Source organism: Brassica napus, chromosome C9 (genome assembly GCF_020379485.1).
Source record: "Brassica napus cultivar Da-Ae chromosome C9, Da-Ae, whole genome shotgun sequence".
Taxonomy (NCBI): domain Eukaryota; kingdom Viridiplantae; phylum Streptophyta; class Magnoliopsida; order Brassicales; family Brassicaceae; genus Brassica; species Brassica napus.
Window position 1 is genome coordinate 8355970 of NC_063452.1, and position 21595 is coordinate 8377564.

At 36.6% G+C, this 21595-nt stretch overlaps 4 protein-coding genes across 5 annotated transcripts; 2 read left to right on the forward strand and 2 right to left on the reverse strand.

The window, feature by feature from the left end:
- Positions 1–1250: 1250 nt before the first annotated feature.
- Positions 1251–4587, reverse strand: LOC106347055 (ubiquitin domain-containing protein DSK2b). 2 transcript variants are annotated; one of them, XM_013786548.3, is made up of 10 exons: positions 4103–4587; positions 3287–4003; positions 2826–3058; positions 2631–2744; positions 2425–2480; positions 2093–2124; positions 1821–1910; positions 1582–1739; positions 1451–1490; positions 1251–1357 (listed from the first exon to the last, which is right to left on the reverse strand). In XM_013786548.3, the coding sequence occupies exons 1-8, from the start codon at positions 4350–4352 to the stop codon at positions 1591–1593; spliced, it is 1641 nt and encodes a 546-aa protein (XP_013642002.2). In that variant the 5' UTR covers positions 4353–4587; the 3' UTR covers positions 1251–1357; positions 1451–1490; positions 1582–1590. The 2 variants fall into 2 exon arrangements, with proteins under 2 accessions (XP_013642002.2, XP_013642001.2); XM_013786547.3 differs by having other exon boundaries at positions 1251–1490.
- An 845-nt stretch (positions 4588–5432) lies between these two features.
- On the reverse strand, positions 5433–7757 carry LOC106347056 (probable serine/threonine-protein kinase PIX13). Its single transcript, XM_048768873.1, has 6 exons — positions 7392–7757; positions 6833–7152; positions 6526–6661; positions 6300–6442; positions 6106–6229; positions 5433–6026 (listed from the first exon to the last, which is right to left on the reverse strand). Exons 1-6 carry the CDS (start codon positions 7486–7488, stop codon positions 5596–5598), a joined length of 1251 nt encoding a protein of 416 aa, XP_048624830.1. The 5' UTR covers positions 7489–7757; the 3' UTR covers positions 5433–5595.
- Positions 7758–12335: 4578 nt separating this feature from the next.
- On the forward strand, positions 12336–15731 carry LOC106400804 (protein NUCLEOLAR COMPLEX ASSOCIATED 4). Its single transcript, XM_013841202.3, has 14 exons — positions 12336–12876; positions 12947–13039; positions 13109–13182; positions 13278–13415; positions 13508–13608; positions 13676–13737; positions 13820–13921; positions 13995–14053; positions 14137–14311; positions 14385–14558; positions 14699–14837; positions 15062–15119; positions 15208–15313; positions 15397–15731. The coding sequence occupies exons 1-14, from the start codon at positions 12454–12456 to the stop codon at positions 15517–15519; spliced, it is 1827 nt and encodes a 608-aa protein (XP_013696656.1). The 5' UTR covers positions 12336–12453; the 3' UTR covers positions 15520–15731.
- A 720-nt stretch (positions 15732–16451) lies between these two features.
- LOC106400805 (homoserine kinase-like) lies at positions 16452–18003 on the forward strand. The gene has a single exon (XM_013841203.3). The coding sequence runs from the start codon at positions 16621–16623 to the stop codon at positions 17731–17733; it is 1113 nt and encodes a 370-aa protein (XP_013696657.1). The 5' UTR covers positions 16452–16620; the 3' UTR covers positions 17734–18003.
- Positions 18004–21595: the final 3592 nt, after the last annotated feature.

Below are 21595 nucleotides of genomic sequence, written 5' to 3' on the forward strand. Positions count from 1 at the left end.
TAATTAACCGTAGTAACCGATAATGGGTTGTGGATTAGATTTTTTAGTCTAAAAATTCTCAAACAAATCAACTGGTGTTGAGCTTGTTGAGAAAGATATATATAGCCTAAAGCAAGAGTAAAAGAGCATTATACCCCCCCCCCCCCCCCCCACCCCCCCCCCCCCAAAAAAAAAAAAAGAGTTAAAGAGCAAATGATTATTTGATTTAATAATAAATAAAAGAGCCCTCGCAAGCTATGGGATAGTTCTTATGTTATGTATATCTAAAATAATCATAATGTAAAAGGAAACCTCACTATCTTGTGTTTATCACGTAAAGGGAAAATACAAACTACTAAAAAGAAATAAGAAAACCAAAGCCAAACTAAAATTGGAACATTGACCACGCTGCATCAGGTTTGTAGAAGAAGCTTTGTTTTTTCATAAGATTAGAGAGGTTGAGAGTTTTAGGGAGACGAGATAAGCTTTATGAACTCATGTTTTTATTTCTTTAATCTAATTATGATTCATCCTTGAATTGTGTTTATGCTTTTATATGTATGAGTAGATTCATTGTTAGGTTGTAGGGTTTCAATGGAATTGAAAAGAATAAATTTAAGACTGTTTAATTAGAGAATTTTTTTATTAGGGTTCATCACATGCATTTCTTTTAATTTTTGGCCTTGATTGATCATGTTGTTCATGATCTTTGATTAATTAAATGCCACGAGGGTGATTTGATTTCTTGACTGGATTTAGTTTTGTAAATTGTTGATTGAATAACACAAGATTTCAAATGCTTTTAAATTTTACGTAACTCTCATGTTCATAACACATGATTTGAAATGGTACTTAGAAATCATTACTTGAATAACGGAAAATTTTAATAAAAATCCAAAATCTCCTAAAAGTTCAAGTCCAACACACCCCCTAAATAATTTCTCCCCCAGTTAAAGAGTAAAAATAATCAAAAAAAAAAAAGAATTTGACATCGACCAAGAATAATCAAATTTTCTATGCATTTTAAGCTCAAAGAATATTGTCTCCCTAAAGTGTTTCTTTGTGTAAACAATATTAATAAAGTTTATTTTGATTCCAACGATGTTCTAATGAAGTTTAGTTTTGGTTAAACTTTGAACCGGGTACGGTTGACTGGAAGGAATCAAGCCGAAAAAAACTAGTCTTTTTGTTGCACGATTCGGTTCGGTTAAGTGATTATCCTCGATATTAATCCTATGCTGCATCAAAGCCTCTTTGGAATCTCTTAAAGATGAACACATCACAACGAAAATCTATAGGGTAACGTAAATGTAGCCATTCCAAGCTCCCAAACCAGCTCTTACAGAGAGGTATTCGTTGCAACAACTCAAATAAAAATCTGAAAGATAAAACGACGAAGACCCAAAATATATTAAAAAAGGTTTTGGGGGGGGAGATGATGGATGAAGAGAAAGAAGATGACCACCAATACCGTATCGATGCGGCTTTTCTATCCACAAGTTTCAGGTATCCTATCATAAAGTATAAAATTATAAGTATTCCAAAAATATCATCATTACTGAAACATAATATTCAAAGATGATGAATCATCAGTACACGAACCTGCTGCTGCTACTGGCCAATACTTCCCAAGAGCCGTTCTACAGCAGCGTTAACGTTTCCATTGGTTGCAAGCAAAGCCCTTATGTTCTCTGCTCTGTCATAGAATCCCATTTCTTGTAGCTGCTGCAATTGAGTCGCAAAACGTTCCTCAGGAGGAACTGGAATCAAAAAAGAAACTTGTTTCAGTGGAACCATCTCGTAAAATGCACAAGAATAAGAAGAGGGTATAAAAATCTAACCACTGGGTTGGTTTGTGCCACTAAGGCCACCAGCACCAAGACTGCCAAACAGATTCATCAATAAATCCATCCCTCCGTTATTTCCTGCTCCTATAAACATTGCGATCGTAATGATTTACTCAATAAGTTACATGTGAATTATATATATATATAAGGAAGCAAAGAGTACAAAAAGGCGACTATAAGAAAAGCAACTAAAACCTTTAATGTAATTCAGATACATATAATAATTTTACGAGTGTTGAAAAAAATAATAATAATTTTACGAGTACCTGCGGCGGCAGCACCAGTTTGCCCTGGTTCCCTACAGAGAAGATGGATTAGATTAGGAACATGAATAGGGATTGATGGAAATGAATAGAAAAGGAGAGATATCAACACCCTGCTAGCTTAACAATTAAAATGCTTCACAGCCCTTAATAAAAGTTATCTACGATCCGATACAAGAGTTGCTGCGTTACTCATCATGATTGAATCCATATATTGCTTAAGATGAAGATCATTCACCACCAATATAATTATTCGTTTAGCTAGTTATACCATTGTCTAAACACAACATAGCACAAAAATACAAGTAAGATATATAAAGGATATCCACACTTACTGGCTGGTCGTATTTCTATTCTGGGAGGAAAGTAATTGCTGTAGAGACATCATTTGCTAAAGAACAAAAAGATACAATCCATGGCATTAGGTTAAAGAAACTTCGCATTTGGTTATAGCTTAGAGATACAGAGAGATGTTTCTTTGGAGAGAGACCACATGTTCAAAATTCACATGCATAACGAAAACATTGGAGGCCCAACTGACCTGCATCATCTCCGGGGAGCTAAATTGACGGAGGAGATCTGGGTTCTGCATCATTTCCCTCAATTGAGGATGCGAATCAAGCATACTTCGGAGCTGTGGGTTGAGATTGATAAGCTGGAACCAAGGGGAAGGAAACATTGAAGACATGTTCACAATACCAACATCGTCTTAAGCATAGGTTAGCCTAGGTGTTACCTGGTTCACGTATTGTGGATTGGAAAGCATGCTTTGCATCATCTGGGACATGGCTGGATTTTGCAACATCTGGTTCAACTGAGAAGCATCTGGAATGGCACCAAGAGGTGAATCCGCTCCATGCATACCAAGGCCCCCAAGTCCACCAAGTCCTCCTAAACCACCTAGACCACCAAGTCCAGGGCTTCTCGCATCCCCACCAGAATTTGGCCTTCCTGGGGCATTTGTCTGGCCTGTACAGTATCCCACAATATGTTCAAAGTGTTTAGATACAGCCCAAGAAACTTACTCATAACAACAAATAGTGAGAACTATACGAACTAACTCAGCTGTTTATTATACACAATATTGCTCATGAACCACTGTGGTAAACATAAACGTCCATTTCTTATAACCAAGTCACTCTTACTGTTATCAAAAGACGAGTAATCACACGGGGCAATGAGAATGCAGTTTCTTACCAGCCGTAGCACCCCAAGGATTAGGAAGTGGGTTTGCATTCGGAATACCATTTCCTGTCCCCGTTTCAGCATTAGTAGAACCATCGCTACCTTGTGTAGTAGTAGTAGTAGTAGTAACCCCCTGGTTCCCAAGGAGAGCAGCAAAAGGATTAGAAGCCGCATTGCTCCCAGCGTTCCCGGACATAGTAGTAGCATTCATGAGCGGCTCCTGAACATTCTCATACATACGCCTCAGATGGTTAAACCCCTCAGGCATAGACTCAATATTACTCATTGCCCTATCGGTATTCCGCATCATCTCACGCATCAGCTCCGGGTTCCTCGCAGCTTCCAAAGTCTGCCTGAGGATGCTCGGGTCGTTAAGCACGTGGCCAAGCTCAGGGTTGCGGTCAACAAGGTCACGCATCTGAGGGTTGCTCATGATAATACTCCTCATGAACTCGGGGTTGTTCATAAGATTCTGGATGGCTGGGGAGTTCATCATGTCTCTAACCATGTTAGGGTTTTGAGCTAGCTGCTGCTGAGCCTGCTCAAGATCCGGTGGTGCTCCGAATAAGCTCCCACCGCCCAAAGGGTTGAATCCAAGCCCAGGGAACAAAGATTCTCCAAGATTCGACGTATTATCTTGAGTAACAGTAGCAGAAGGAGGCGGTGGTGGTGGTGCTGAAGATGGCGCAAAGCCACGGACCATATGAACCGTGTGATCACCCTGCAAACCTATACACATACGATTTCAAATCAATTTAATCCACAGAGCAATCCAAATCTACAAAACGACGACGAATCAGGAAGAAGAAGATGAAAGAGAGGCCCCACCGTAGCTGAGAAGAGTCTGATCGTCCTTGAGGATGCGACCTTTGTAAATCAACCGCTGCTGATTCGCTGGGACGTCGCTGTTCTGCGCCACCAGCTCTTTGAAGGCTTCCACCGTCGAATCGAGGCTCGTGCTCACGCTGAATTTGGATCCGTTCGAGCATCTGACGTTGACGGCCACCAGAGCTCCTCCTTCTCCTTCGCCAACATCACCAGCAGTCAGCGGCTTATTCGAATCTCCTTCTCCACCCATTCTTAGCTTTTGGATCCTCCGCGAAATCGATCGAGAGGCCTAAACCCTAGGATTAAAAAAAAAGGGATTCAACGAAGACGAGGAGATGAGAAAGTTGTTAAAGTTGGCTTATGGTAGATTTCTTGAGGAAAGGGATATGTTTTTTTTCTTTTCTAAAGGTCGAATAACAAATGAGAGAGACGAGAGAATTGTAGACAATGACTTATTGTCGCTCTGAACGGTTCATGGTACTTCGATTCCGATTTCGGTTCCAGTTTTGGTTTAGTTTTATAAAAATTTTATGTTAATGATATATATTTAAATTTATAACATTTATGAATTTTAATTTATATAATCAGATATCGGATTTACTAAAGCATAAAAAATAACTTTAGTATTCTTGTTTTTAATAGAATGATTTCCTATTTTATTTAACTACTAAAATTATAAAAAAAAAATTGTGATACTTTTAAAATATAAGCTAAAATAATATTATTAATAAATAATATTTTTATAAAAATATTTTTACAGAAATAATTATATTTCAATTTGACAAAACTGTAAAAGTCAAAACAATTTTGATTTAAAGCAAAATAACAAATTATTTAAATTAAAGTTTAATTGTTATATCATGTCGATAAATCATTTATATATATCATCAGTTGCATTATATATTTATACATAACTATACTATAAAATCAAATATTACAATATTTTTAGTTAATCAGTATTTCTAGTTTATTTGGTTTAATCAATTTATATATGAACTCTACTTATATACTATATTTCCAAAAATTAATATACAGTTTAAGTTTGATTTTGATTGGTTCGGTTTTATTAAATTGAACATTTTTAAATTCTAATGAGAACCGAAAGACTTGGGCTTCAGAACTGGTGTGTCGGATATGTTCAATTGGTCGGGTCGAGTCGGATGGTTCTTGAGTAATTTTGCAATGAAGGTTTGTTGTGATCCTCAACCATAGATTTAAGGGCCATGATACATTTTTAATCAGTTACAATCTAATAATGTCTTTTCATACCTTTGGTAGTGTACAACGGTACGTTTTGTTTTTGTCTTTTGGTTTTGAGCAATTATACAAATACACAACAAACACAACACATTTACTACTTACAACATATGCTTTGTCTTGTCTTTTGGTTACATGTAGTATTACACGCGCAAATGGTTTTTGTAATCATCTTTTAACCCAATACAAAACCAGAGAGAGAGGAAAAAAAAGAATCTCGCGAGTTCAAAACAACACTAGTGAGCTCGAGCCACGGTTTGCCTCGGTTGAAAAGAAGTCAGATGTTCTCTGCGGTAATGGCTTTGTTGGTGACCTACACTTGGGGAATCTCTAGCGGTCCTTCGTTCCAACGGTTTCTCATTGGCAGCTACTACGAGTTCGAGCGATTCCACCACTTCTTTCATCGATGGACGGTTCTTTTGTTCCGGTTCAAGGCATTTCAGAGCCAGTTGAGCCACTCGGAAAGCAGATTTGAAAGGGTACTTTCCTTCTAGACGAGGGTCCATTATTCTCCTCAGCTTTCTTCTTTCAGACAGATGAGGCTTGATCCAGTCAGTTAGATTCTGTTGTCCCGTAGGACGGAGAGGATCAACCGCACGTAAACCAGTCAAGATCTCAGCTAAAACGACACCAAACCCGTAGTTATCGCTCTTTACATACAAATGACCTGGTCCATAACCAACCAACATGTTCAAAGTTTGTCCACCAAAACCAAAAAAAAAAATATATCAATTAGAAACTGGTACCTGTAGCAACATACTCTGGAGCTGCATAACCTTGTGTACCCATTACTCGTGTTGTGATGTGAGATTGACTCGCCGAAGGACCTAACTTGGCCAATCCAAAATCTGACAGCTTGGCGTTATATGACTGCAACATGATCAAACACGTTGAACTCACTCCACACTTTTATTATCAAAATCCATATTTCTTTACTTACAGCATCAAGTAGAATGTTTGAAGCTTTGAAGTCTCTATAGATTACTTGCTTCTCTGAAGCGTGTAGAAACGCTAAGCCTTTAGCTGCTCCTATTGCGATCTTAAGCCTTATCTCCCATGAGAGCGGCTGAACAACAGAACCCTCTGGAAGAAACAGAAGCAGATGATAAAGCAATTACAGATCATGTTAAAATATGAGTAAGAAAAAAAAAAAGATGGGTTATTACTTCTGAAGAGATGATTCTCTAAGCTTCCTTTCTGCATATACTCATACACTAGAAGCAAGTCGTCGCCTTCCAAGCAATACCCCAACAGCTTCACGAGGTTCGGATGAGAAATCCTCCCAAGAAAATTCACCTCACACTACACAGAAACAAAGACACAATCTATTGTATGAGTGACCGCTGGGACGAAACTAATATTACATGTTATGTCGTGGTTACCTCCTCGTATTTAAAAAAAATAAAAAAATCTATCAAGTAAACAAACAAAACTACTTATTGCATATCATTGTTACAATTGAACTCTACTCACTTGCCATTCCTCAAATCCTTGGAAGCTTTCAGAGTTGAGTTTCTTGACGGCAATCACGGTACCAGTGCTGCTGTGACTCCCGGGGCCTTTCTCTTCAAGCCAGCCTTTGAAGACTTTCCCAAACCCTCCCTCTCCGAGAACATTCTCAGACTTGAAGTTCCTCGTTGAAGCTCTAAGCTCTGCGAGGCTGAATATCCTCAAGTTCGGATTGGGAAGTATCTGACCTTCAGGGTAAGCATCTTCTCCACTTGCAGCAGAGAACCCACTAAAGTTAGATATGGTACTTCTTGATGTTCCCGTAGTCGTTGACTTAAACGGACCTGTTGCAATTATTTAGAACCATTCCAAAACAGAGTCAAGCCCAAATTCAACAACAACAAGAGAACGCAATTTTGGTAATAAAAGGAGGCAAAAATCTGTAAAACCCATATGAGAAAACAAGAAAAGAAGAGTTTAAATCAAATTAACAAAATGTTCCATCGTTTGACAAAAGGTTCCATACAAGGGATGTAAGACAGGAGTAACTCCAAAGATAGGCAGAGAAAGTGAGAGGACGAACCTGAACTGATATTACCAGTAGAGGCAGGTGTTGTTGTTGTTGTTGTTGTTGTTGTTGAAGGAGATCTAGATGGAGAAGAAGACCAGCAAAGCCCCATACCGACAAACAAAATTAAAAGCCAAACACACTTTTCAACCTATTTTTCAAGTTTATGTATATACAATCATACACTTTACAGAAAGTCAATGAGAAGGAAAAAAATGGCGTGTGAATGTAAAACAGAGTGCTTTACAAGAAAAGACAGAGCAAGCAAGGATAGGAATTGGGCAAGACCGTTTGAAATTGGGTGTGAATGACTTGACAAAAAAAAGAATTAAAAGATAACTTTTCTTTTTTCTCTTCTAACTTCTCTGACTAAATTATTTAACGGCAAATCTCCAAAATAACACATTTCTAAGTTTATGTAACAAAATAGTCCTCGGAAACTAAATTGACCAAAATAGCATTTTGTTTTTTGAAAAATTTAATTTTTTTTTATTTTTCAAAATTTAAAATCTTATCCCAAAACTCCACTCCCCAACTCTAAACCCTAAACCCTAAATCCTAAACCCTAAACCTTAAATCCTAAACCCCATCCCTTAACTCTAAACCCTAAACCCTAAATCCCACCTTTAAACTTTAAACCCTAAACCTTAAATCCTAAACTCTAAACTCTAAACCCTAACCCTCAACCCTAAATTCTAAATTCTAAACCCCACCCCTTAACTCTAAACCTTAATGTTTAAATTAATTTACTATTGGAATATAAGTGTATATTTATCTCTTTTGATAAAACATTAAAAGTTATTTTGGTCATTTTTATTTTTAGAAGCTATATTTACTAGGAAAACTTTTTTAGTGCTAGTCATTTTCTCATTATTTATTGTACGGAGCAGAAGAGAAGCACAAACAAATGGTTACGGTGCTACCATGCCATTGAGAGAGAGGGAAGAGAAGACTGAGTCTTAAGAATTGTTGTGGTGCAAGTTTTTGAGGAAGAAAGCGGTGAGAGAATGTTTAGTTTAAGGTCAAGTCAACTCAAAAGACAAAATAAATGTCTCCATGGCCACTTTTAGGTAGAAATCAATCAATTCCCCCACCAAATTACCCTAACGCGTTTCCTTCATTTCAAACTTTATTTACTTTTCACCAATGTCACCATCTGTTTGAATTAGAGCATCTTCGACCCACGTTTATATTTGCCTCTATATTCTATAATAAAAAAAAATCTACTCCAATCCACTTCTATTTCTTCCTCTATAATAGAGATTGCTATTTTTTTTTCTATATTTAAGGGAAAAAATAGCATTCCTCTATAATAGAGATGTACTTTTTTATTTACAAAATAGTCTTTTAACTTTTGTGATTATAACAAAAATACATGTTTATGAAGAAATACATTTTTTACATATAAATGTACAAATTTTTGTTTACATACTAATTTTTAATTTTTATAATTATAAATAAAATAAATAAAAAGATATCTAATTATTTTATATTTACATACTAATTATTTTATTTTAAAGTCAGATTTTTTATTTAATGAATGATATCTAAAATTTTATATTGATAATTAAAACTATTAATTAAAATTTAATTATTAAAATTTTAACATAATTTTACATATTGATAACATATTAAAATTAAACTTAAATATTGAAACAACTTAATACTTAAATATTAATCAATACAACATGTTGAAACAACTTAATACTCCGGTAAATTACTTCCGGATCCACAAAAATTGTTAAAATATTGTCCAAACGACGTGGGTGGAGGAGGAGTTTGCTGATTTTGTTGCTAGTGACTGCGCTTTTGTAAAATATGTGTTTTCTTGACTTGGAAATGTTCACGGACATTTGGATCTTCTATGGAATTTACGTCACAAAATAATTTTTTTTTCCTTCATCTGTTTTAAAGCAAAATTTTATCTTTCAATCTCCAACTGATGTTTGTCTTTGTTCACTTTACTTTTTTAGGTTCTCTAAGAATTGTTTATTTCCTTCTTCTAGTGTATTGGAAGAGAAGCTCCACCACCAGAAGTCCAAATACTAGATGATGAAGATAATCGGTTCCAAGAGTTTCTAAGTTGATTCAGAAAAATCAAAGATAAAGAAGCTCATTTCTCACTTCAGAATGCATTAATTGACCATTTATGAAAAAAATATAGTAATAAGATGTTTAGATAATGTCTATTTTGTTTTATTATTATTTTCTAAGGTCATTTGTAATAAAATGTTTAATTTAAATAATATTACAATTTTATGGAAAAAAAATTAAAAGTTATAATAAATGGGTTAATTTGCAACATTTATAAGTTAAATGTGTTATTTATAAAATAAAAAAAAATCTTTTAAGAATATTCCTTTATAGAGAAAAAAATAGAGAAATACATTGGAGAGAAACCCACCTCTATTATAGAGGAAAAAATAGAGGAATACATTGGAGATGGTCTAGTTACAAGCTCGACCATTTTGCTAAGTTAGAACTCAAAATAGGAAAATGATTGTAAACATCATAAAATATATACTAGGCTACTACTATATATATTAGTTCAAAAATCATATAGATTACTGCTATATATTTGGTTTTGGAGTTTTATTGTTATATTCTTTCATGTATTTGAAGATTGAAAATGATGGTTCAAGCTTGAATTTGTAATTTCTATAATTTTAAATAGTTTTTATGTTTTTCATATTTTTATATTTCTTAATTTGTTTTTTTCTTAACTTGTTTTTTTCTTAAAATCTTATAAGAATATCACGTATTTATAGAATTGTGATCAAGAATTAATAATCATGTTCATAAAACTTAGGTGATGATTGTTTGTTTGGTTTCTAGATTTTAGATTTTGGTTTTTGGTTTTTAGTTTTTGGTTTTTGGATTTTAGATTTTGGTTTTTGGTTTTTGATTTTGCAGTAGATTTTAGTTTTTGAAAAACATGAATGGTAATTTTAGATTTTGGTTTTTAGTTTCTGGATTTTGCTTATAAAATAATAAAATAAAAATATTATCAATAGTAAAATATTTACTATGGAAATAAAAAAATATAATATCATTACCAAAATATAAATAAGCTTATTTGAAAAAACAGCAAATAACACAAAATTTAATTCTATGTTTAAACATAAGTTATATATACTTTATTTTATAATTAAAATAATAATTTTAAATCATATTTTTATTTTTTAACTATCTTTTTAAAACATAAGTAAAATGATAGATAAAAAACAACGTAGTCCAAAAGCTAAGAAAATAGAGATTTTGGTTTTTGTGTATAATTAGGTAGTTATTTGAAAAACTAGTTTCCCTAACTTTTAGGGAATCACTTTTAACAAAATCTTGATTGGCAATTAAAGTGGTTTTTCAAAAACAAAAGCCAAAAACCATTTTAGAAACTACAAACAATCAACCTCTTAATTTGATCTTTTATAATATGTGCAATATAGTCATGTTGAATATTCAGAATTAATACTATTACAATGTGTGAAGACAACAATGTTGAAAACGGCTATGTATAATAATAAATACATAAGAAAGTTAATAAAGAGACATGATTTTTCAAAATATTTTAAGATGATTAAAAAAAATTATAAGAATGTTTGCTCTGAGACCGCCGCTTCGTGTTTTTCGCTTGCATCTCAGGTGTTTGGTTTTTACCGGCGTCGTGAGAAAAACTCCTTTCGTTTATTTTTTTGTTTGTCTGATGCTTTATTTGTGGTTAGATAGTGGGTTAGATTGTTTTTTTGGTCGTTAGGTGTTAGCGGAAGTGATGTTGTGATGGACGCACGTAGGATCGAAAGTGTTGGTTTTCGTTCTGTGTGTCTGATCTGTGAAAGATCGGATATGTTTCGGGGTTCCCATGCCTCTTTCTTATCTTCTCGTCTTATTCTCTAATGGTACGGTTGTTGAGTTTCTAAATATCGAAATATCTTTTATCTGAATTATTTCAAATTATTTGAATCACCCAAAAACTTGAAATCTAAATTTTTATCCGAGATATTTAAATTTATCTGAATTATCCTTGATCAGAAAAAAAACTGAAATTTTTGATATTATTTAAATTATTCAAAATTATCAGAAAAATTAAAACCTAACTAAAATCAAATTGGAACAAAAAATTTATCAGATATAAACTGATTTCTAACATTGTTATATTGGCAGAAACATAATCAACAACACTGTAGGCTGAAGTACAAGTATTGAATGACCAAAGGACAGTACCACCAATAATGGATACGATATTGTCATCGATTCCAAAAAGATGGTGTTTTACAGATGACTCGTGAAAAGAAGGTGTTAGTTTTTCAGGACAAGGCTGACTCAATATTTTGGAAGGTTTTGATGAATTGTTGGGGGTGAGGAATGTTAGGGCTAGTCTCACGCTACTTCATGCGGAGATGGAAACGCTACTCTGGACAATGAAATGCATGAGGAATTTACGTCAATTCAGGTTACGTTTGCAACAGATTGTTCTCAATTGGTGAAGATGATTTCAGAATCAGATGAATGACCAGATTTTGAAAATTATTTAGAAGATATCAAGATCCTGAAAGAGAACTTCACCCGATCAGAGATTATCTATATACCAAGGATGCAAAATTCAAAGGCGGATAGTAGCAACCGTCTTTTGCTCTTCACATGGATCCTAGTATATGAATCTGCATTGTTAATGACAAAAAAAAAACATTGTTAAATGATCAAAATCAGAAACAACCAAAATGAATCAAATTTTACAAAAAAAAATTGAATGTGCAAAGCCTAATTGAAAACTCAAAAACCCAAAAAACCAAAAAACACGATCTGTGTCCGACCAGGTATCTGAAAAGCTCACACATGAGAGATTCATACTTAAGCCGAAAATGTAAATAAAGTAAATATTGGGGTCAAATGTTTATATTTAAACTTTTTGGTGCCCCATATATAATTTGTTGTTTATTAAGAACCAAGATACGACGTCGTGTTCTCGCAATCACATCGTTAGGTTTTACCTTGTACCTCTCGCTCCTAAACCCTTTCTTCCGTCGCTTGTCTCCGCCACGACCTAGAGAGAGAGAGAGAGAGAGAGAGAGAGAGCTCAACAATGGCGTCAATCCTCTCGAAGAAGCAGAAGAAGAAAGAAAACTACACCTTGAAAGAGCTCAAGTCACTAGGCTCTGACCTACTCTCATCCCGAGCTCACATCAACAACCTCCCTCTCCTCCTCTCCTTCATCTCGCCGGAGTCTCCGCCTCAGTTCGTGGTGGAATCCCTCCTCTCCCTCCAGTCCTTCTTCACTCCTCTTCTCCCTCAGCTTCCCTCGTCCTCTTCTTCTTCGCCTGCTTCTTCAACGAAACGCCCTCGTTCCGATGAAGAAGACGACGACGATTCGGCAAAGACGGAGACGGATGAAGTCGATGGTGACCCTGAAGTCATCTTCAGAGCTTGGCTGAGATCGAAGTTCGACGAGTTCGTCAAGGTTCTGCTCGATGTTCTCGTCTCTCAACAGTCAGAAGATGCTCTAAGGGTAAACTCTCTTCTTCTAGTATTGCTGTGAAACGTCGTCGTTTCATGTGTCCTTAACGTTTATTTTTTAGGATATTGTTTTGGGCACGTTAATGGAGTTTGTAAAGCTTCTGAATGCTGGAAGATTCCACTCTTCAATCTACCATAGGATACTTAATGCTATTGTAAGTTTCCTTTCAAACATAAATGTGAAAAGTCTCTTCTTTTCTCACTTTTAGTATTGTTCTTTGTAGATTCATTCTGCGGTTGATGTTGATATGTTCTTGGATATACTTAACTCAAAGTACTTCAAGTACATCGATGTCCGGTATGTTGTTGATAACCCACCCTTTGGTTAACATGTCTCCTTTCTTCTGGTTTGCTCATTTGGGAATTGACTCTGAATATGGTTTTATGCTACAGCTATTTTACATACATCAGCATGGAAAAGTTTGTGAAAACTCTGGAAGCCTCAGCTGTTTCTGGTGCGCTTATTTCTTCTTCCCTTCCTGACAAAACAGTGATGGAAAATAGTGAGACTGAGAATGAATTGAAAGACAGGTTAGTATCAGTTTCTTCCAGACTGTTTTAATGTAACTTTTTATGCTCTTTTTCTGTTGTTGATGATCTTGGAATAATTTTTATTTTTGTAGCCTGGAACTCTCTATTCGCAAGATCTATCAAGTTTTATCTCGAACTCCACCACCTCACAAACAAGCTGAAAAGTCTGACCTTGAGATGTGGAGTGGTTCAGGTGACTATTTCCCCTTTAACTATTTGTTTCAATTAGATTTGCTAATAAGGATTATGGGTATTATCAGATGAAAGTAGTAGTAAGAAACCGAAAGGTAAAAAGAAAAAGAGCAAGGATCAAGACAGCAATGTGAGTTTTCATTCATTTGCAAGTTTTGCTAAAACATACTGAATCCTTTTGGCTTCTTAATATTGTTCTGTCAAAACTGTAGCTACTTTCTCCCACTACAATTGCCAAGAGGATGAAGCTCAAGTTCACTAAAGCATGGATCTCTTTTCTCAGACTGCCTCTTCCCCTTGACGTTTACAAGGAGGTTAGCTTCTTTACTCTCACAACTAACCTTTTTCTGGAATAAACTTACTAATATGCTATCTTTTGACGATCAGGTTCTTGCTAGTATTCACCAGACTGTCATTCCCCATCTGTCTAATCCTGCAATGTTATGGTTGGGCTTATATACCAAAGCTTTTGCTGTTCTGTATATTGTTTCCTTTTGATAATCGCTTATATATATGTTTCATAATACAGCGACTTCCTAACAAAATCATATGATATCGGAGGAGTTGTCAGTGTGATGGCTCTAAGCAGCCTCTTCATCCTCATGACCGAGCATGGTCTAGAATATCCCAACTTTTACGAAAAGCTCTACGCGTTGCTGGTTCCTTCGGTCTTTGTGGCCAAGCACCGAGCAAGATTTCTTCAGGTATTGCTGGATTTGAGTTTACTGATTTATAATCCGTTATCCTTCTCTCTAATATCTGAAACGCTTTCTGCAGCTTCTTGACGCTTGCCTTAGGTCATCACTGCTTCCAGCATATCTGGCAGCTTCATTCGCAAAGAAACTTAGCAGATTGTCACTCTCTGTTCCTCCCTCGGGATCGCTTGTCATAACGGCTTTGATCTACAACCTGTTGCGTAGACATCCTACAATCAACCATCTCGTTCATCAGGTATGAAAGTATTGCAAAAAAAAAAGAAAGCATGTTACAAGATGGGAAAGTGACTTACTTCTAATATGATTGTCCCTCACGACTAAACAAAAGAACTTATAGAAAGCATGGATTTACAAATGTGGTCGCTCTTGTTGCAGGAACCCGTTGACAACGCCAGTGAAGCCAATTCAGAGGCTGAGGAAGACAATGAGAGCAGCAGACCAAAGACTAACAAAAAGCTTGGTATGGACTATTTCAACAACCAGGAAACTGATCTCAAGAAAACTGGTGCCATGAGTAAGTATTTGACACTCCCTGTTTTTTATATGTATTTTTCACCCCTATGTAGAATTTGTAATGGTGGCACTCTAGCATAACGAGATATATTAGCTTTGATTAAAATGCTATGTTCTCTAGATTCACCTCACAAAATGAAAGTTCTGATTGCGAGGTTGTGTTTTGCTTCCTGTGAGGCCATTTCCTTAGAGAAGTGACGGTTTTTTTTCATTATTTGTTAACAGGAAGTTCCCTTTGGGAGATTGACACATTGCGCCACCATTACTGCCCACCTGTTTCAAGGTATATATTTTACTCAATAAACGATACCATACACACAAAAAAAAAAGTTAAAAGTTTGATGATATCTCTCTTTTCTTTTCCTGTTTAGGTTTGTTTCATCGCTGGAAACTGATCTGACAATCAGAGCGAAAACCACTGAAATGAAAATAGAAGATTTCAGCTCTGGTTCATATGCCACCATCTTCGGGGATGAGGTAATTAGAGCCATCACTTAAAGACTTTTGGTCTCCATGTATAGACAAACTAACTGTGGGGAGATGTTTATAAAAATTGGCAGATTCGAAGAAGGGTGAAACAAGTTCCATTAGCCTTCTACAAAGCAGTTCCAACATCTCTGTTTGAGGATTCTGATTTTCCAGGGTGGACATTTACCATTCCTCAAGAGGAGGGCAAATGCTGATATCAGAAGAGTAGCCCCAGCTCATGAAGTAAAAACACTGCCGGTATTGGAAGTTTTGTGATACACAAGTTTTGTTGTTCCGATATAGTTTTTGGTTTTTTGATACTGAGTGTGTCGTTAGGCGTTGCATCCACACTATAGCACCACACATTCGCGTTGAAATTATTTATTTTTCACCAAAAAAACAGAGAAAAATTCTGTTTGCTCCTTAATAAGGTTGACGCTGTGAAACCTGGATGGTCGATGCTAAACCTATAATAAGAAAAATAAAAATATTTGTAAATTAAATTATAAACCTATAATAAGATTATACATTTACTAATCATTCAATGCATAAACTCAACTCCAAAACTACTCGGAAGTTGTAAGACAAAAGTGGTATCTTTTCTAGTTCGGTCTAGAGGTTTGTGGTTAAACATTGTTTCCCTGGTCAGGTGTGAATGGAAAATGTCGATATTTAGTTCTGAGCTTCACTCCAATGATCATGATTTTTATTACTCTTGAGTTAGTTGAATTGAATTTCAACAAGTTTTGTTGCTGTTGGTCATTAACCATAAACAGAATTAAGTTCTCATGGGAGGGCACAAAACATATGTTATCCAAGAAGCATTAATCATGTATGCATGATCCTTGTCCCCCCCTTCCCAAAGTCGCACTCTAATGGTTAAGTAGCTGTTAAGAAAAGAAAGCTTAAAAGATTCAGAAAAACAAACAAGAAGAAATACTGTAGAGGATCATTTAAGAGCTTTCTCAGTGTCTTTAACCATTCATCATTGTGTCTCCTGGTGATCATGTCTTGGTCCTCTTGGAGCTTGGTTTCTTCAAATATTGGACAGAGTAGGTTGCCAACAGAGAATCATCTAAAGTCGGCATAAAAGTGGACAAGTTTTCCGGTCCGGTTCAGTTCGGTTCAGAGAGATTCAAATGGTTAAGCCGTTAATTTCAATGTCAGATACTGTATCTGAATCTGATCTCACACTCCACTTTAAAATAATCAGCTAAAAAAAAAAAAACAGAACACATAAGGTTAGGTGGCCACGTTTGTTCATCTCTTATATCTCAGCTTACGTTTGATCTCACCGACCTACCTGTGTTTCATCAATGGCGACTCTCTGCTTCCAATCTCCCTCCAAACCCATCTCCTACTTCCACCCCAAATCCAAACCCTCTCCGCCCCTTTCCACCAAAGTCTCCCTCTTTCGATGCAGAGCCTCCGTACAAACCATCGTCGCTGTCGAACCGGAGCCCGTCTTCACCTCCGTCAAGACTTTCGCCCCCGCCACCGTCGCTAACTTAGGACCCGGCTTCGACTTCCTAGGCTGCGCCGTCGACGGCCTCGGCGACCACGTGACTCTCCGCGTCGACCCCTCCGTCCGCGCCGGCGAGGTTTTGATCTCCGAGATCACCGGAACCACGACCAAGCTCAGCACGAACCCTCTCCGGAACTGCGCCGGCATCGCCGCCATCGCGACGATGAAGATGCTGGGGATCAGATCGGTCGGGCTGTCGCTGGATTTGCACAAGGGCCTCCCTTTAGGCAGCGGTTTGGGCTCGAGCGCCGCGAGCGCCGCGGCGGCGGCGGTGGCGGTTAACGAGATCTTCGGCCGGAAGCTAGGGAAGGGAGAGTTGGTTCTAGCCGGGTTGGAGTCGGAAGCGAAAGTCTCCGGTTATCACGCCGACAACATCGCGCCGGCGATCATGGGCGGTTTCGTCCTGATTAGGAGCTACGAGCCGCTTGATCTGAAGCCGTTGAGGTTCCCGGAGGATAAAGAGCTTTTCTTTGTCCTGGTGAGCCCCGAGTTCGAGGCTCCGACCAAGAAGATGAGAGCCGCGTTGCCTACCGAGATTCCCATGGTTCACCACGTCTGGAACAGTAGCCAGGCGGCGGCTTTGGTCGCGGCGGTGCTGGAAGGGGACGCGGCGATGCTCGGGAAGGCTTTGTCGTCGGATAAAGTCGTGGAGCCGACGAGGGCTCCGTTGATTCCCGGGATGGAGGCTGTGAAGAAGGCGGCTTTGGAAGCGGGGGCGTTTGGATGTACGATCAGTGGGGCTGGACCGACGGCTGTGGCCGTGGTTGATGCGGCGGAGAAAGGGGAGGAGATCGGTGAGAGGATGGTGGAGGCGTTTATGAGAGGTGGGAACTTGAAAGCTGTTGCTTGTGTGAAGAAGCTTGATAAGATTGGTGCTAGGCTTGTCAGTAGCATCTCCAGGTGATTTGAGACTAATGTTTTTGAAAAATTTCATGGGATTTGGAATAGTTCTTCTTCCTATGTAAGTTACAGATGATAATAAAGATGCCAACTTTAGACTTTGTATCCCACAAAGATTCATGGGACAATGTTCTCTGACATTGTGGGCTTGATGGGAGTTTTGATTGGATGTTCAGTGGTGTAGGGGTATGTGATTTCAAATAATACTGTTGTAGCTCTCATGTGTTTCGACTGAATTGATGTATGAGAATAGTTAAGACCTGTTTGCAAAGCATACCGAGCTTGCCGGGTGTAAGTGACATTGTCACAATCAGGCCTTGTGTTGATAAAAGATCACTCTCCTAATCAAATTCCCTAATCAAGAAGATACAAGAGAGAGCTGGAAGACCTGAAGCATGTTAATAAACACTGTTTGCAACTCTGATAATTTGATCAGTGAAGCATAATAAGCACACATCCACTCAAAGAGGGAATCAGGCAAGATGAAGATAGTATTATGTATTACATGAACACAAGAGCACACAATAAGAAAGAACAGTCAAATGCTTTTACATTTTATGATAAACTTCCAAAGTTCTTAAAAATACAAATTTCTATGATTCTGTTATTCAAAAAGTCCCTTTACATTTTTGTTGAACTTTTGTTATACCAAGTTGATGGTGGTACCTCACTATTTTTGTATAATCTTCTGTCCTATTGAAGCTATAAAATTTAGAGATGAAAGGTCTTTGCTGGCTAATCTCTTTGTCTCAGACTTACTCTGCTTGGCCGTCACTTAGCAATCATCTTTGAGTCTTTATCTCTTCAAATGCGTTTGTTCAACCGTTGGATTTGGATTGTAAGGAAAGTGCTAATGAATGATGTTTTTGCTGTAAACGGAAACTATAATCAACAACTGATTGAGGTAAAACTCAAAAAAAGAAAGTGTATGATTTATCTTTATGATGATACTAGGCACGACCTTGTCTGAACAGAAGAGAAGATTGATTATTCTTCTTTGATTGCTCAAAAGCTTCACTGTGGAACCATATCCAGGACCAGAACTGCACGAAACAATTATAATTTGGGTGTACTGTTTTACTTTCGAAAAAGAAATCTATATTATAATAGATAAGTTTTTGCTAACTTCTCAGCGCGCCACGTCAGCGTTTTGTGAACTCCACTTTTAAAAAGTGTAAAAAAATGTCAAGTCCATGGCTCGAACCCGGGTTATTGAGATATAAACACCAACGTTTATACCACTAAGCTAAATGATACTTTGTACATTGATGGTCGAACCTAATATATATTTATGAAGGTAGGAAGCTCTTGCCTCTTCGGCTTCTTCTGAGGGTCAGGCCTACGAGTGCGTTATGAGTTTCATTTTTAAATGAGATTCATCACGTTATATGAAAAAAGATCAAGTTTACAATAATTATAGTTTTCTCATATTGTAAATTGTTGTCGTTTAACATGAGTTTGAGTTCTTTTCATCACCGTCTCAAACAAGTCTGAGTTACAGAGTTGCGCCATGTGTCTGTTCGTAATCTATTTTTTTACCGGTGAACTCTTCATGTCCACATCTTAAATTGCTTAATCATAAATGTTCCTGATTTGTAACCCCTATATAACTCCTATATATATGATTCTCATCTTTGATGAACTCAATCTGCATTTCCACAAAACTCATTGATTCTTCTTAGATTTAACCAACTTCTAAAAAATGTTTCTCTCTGCCTCTCCAATTCGTCAAACCGGCGTCCCGGCGTCCCGGCGTCCGTCACTCAACCTTCGAATCTCTCCGTCTTGGTCGTAGTAGTCAGAGCATAGCCTCTGGCTTCCTCGCTTCTGGGATTCCCTGAACTTCAAGAAAGACAAGGAGTTTGTGGGAATCACGGTTCTCTTCTTTGATGAAAAGGTAAGTTAATCTTCGATCTATAACACTTATTTAACATAATTGTTTTAATTTATTTCCTGATTCTTTGTTGAATAATATTATTTGCAAATTTTGTGATTCATGGGTTTACTCCGTCGGACGTGCTAATCATTACATGCCATCTTTGAAAGCTGGTTCCATTGTGAAAGTCGATTGTTTTGAGGTTTCTAGGTGCTCAAGCATGTACAAGATAACTGATCATCCATTCCTCATTCGTTTCATCTCACTAACCATTATTGATGAAGTCATCACAGGTGCTCCTGAGATCAATCTTCAGTGAAGATTAGACTGTTCGACAATCTCCAAGTGATTGCGAACACAAACCTAGAACTCCCAGATATATTATCATATTGCATATGGGTTTATATTATGTTTTGATATCATAACTGATATTTAAACTCATAGATGTGGTTGGACAAATCCGTTCTGTCCAGGGCTCTGGCCTTACCAAAGAAACAACTCGAGTCGTTATCCGTCTCCTCATTGATCCGTAAGAAACAATCAACATATAATTTCCTTTATATTACTGTCTATATTGTGCTAACATCAATAATCAAAAATATTTCATACCCAAGATTTGTGGTCGTCTATTTATCTCTCTTACTTATCAATCTAATTTTACACAAATCTTTATTTTACTGATTAAAAGAAACCACAATAACCCAAACAATCAAAACACCAAAAACTAGAATCCCAAAAAAGACGAAGCATTAATGATCACCTCTTTTTTTGTCTAATCTTACAAATAAACTTCAAAACAAATATACCAAACCAATCAACTCAACTAAAACTCAACGACACATATATTGAGCCAACTAAACAAATATAAACTACACGGCCAAATATTTAACAATTTACAAACTTACTTTCACAGATGCTTACGAAAAAGACGAAGACGACAACTAAGATCAGTGAAATTACCTAAACAAAAAAGTAGAGTAAGTTACAAACTCTGATAAATACAACTAACAATGATTTTTGTTTACATATTACCCATCAAATAAAAGAGAAACAAACACAGTCACACCAGGAGATACAAGAGACAATCCCAAAAGATACAAATGCGGCAACAACATCTCCACCTGCTCACTCCTCTTGTCTTATAAAAATAGCTTACATGCTCAATGTCAACATGCCAACGCTATTGTCTTCTTATGAAAAATACATATATTCGTTTAAAACCCATTAAGACCCAAATACTAATTGTCACTCATTTTATAGTTATTTCTACAAGTCTTCATATATTTGTTTTAAAACTTTGGTAAAAATAACAAGTTTAAAAGTAAAAAAACATATAACCAACATAATAAGAATAAAAAAATTATTACTTAATACACACAACTAAACTGGAGAAAAAATATTCAGAAACAAAATTTACTCTCAACAAACTTAATATAATTTATGTAATCTCAAGAGTACAAGTAACAAATTAAAAAGACAAACAAACAATAAGTCTCAGTGACACAGCAAACAACAACACGAACTATATCAATCACATTACTAACACAGTTTAGTCCTTCATGAGTGGAGAACAGTGCATACACAGTACATCATCACAACTCTAACCCTATAACAATAAAAAACTTAAAAAACAATGATCAACCCAAAACGCAAAATTTACAGCTACAATAACCCTAACAAATATTGAAATGAAACGAGAAATATGTGTACAGCTCGGTGCAAGCGCGGAGGCAATGTCCCTGGTTGTTTATAGAAAACAACAAAACATTAGTCCGAAACTAAAATGGCACCACGTGCGGAGACAATTCTAGGCTGCGATCTTTATAATCACTGACCGAAAATGACATGGCTCACGTCTTTGTCCTTGTAAGAAAAATGATGATACATTTCACATAACTCTTAGCTGCCAGCGAAATGTAAAAACAAAAGTGAAATCTTGATGAACTAATGTGAAAAGTCAACTTAATATTCTTTTAAAATCAATTAGCTG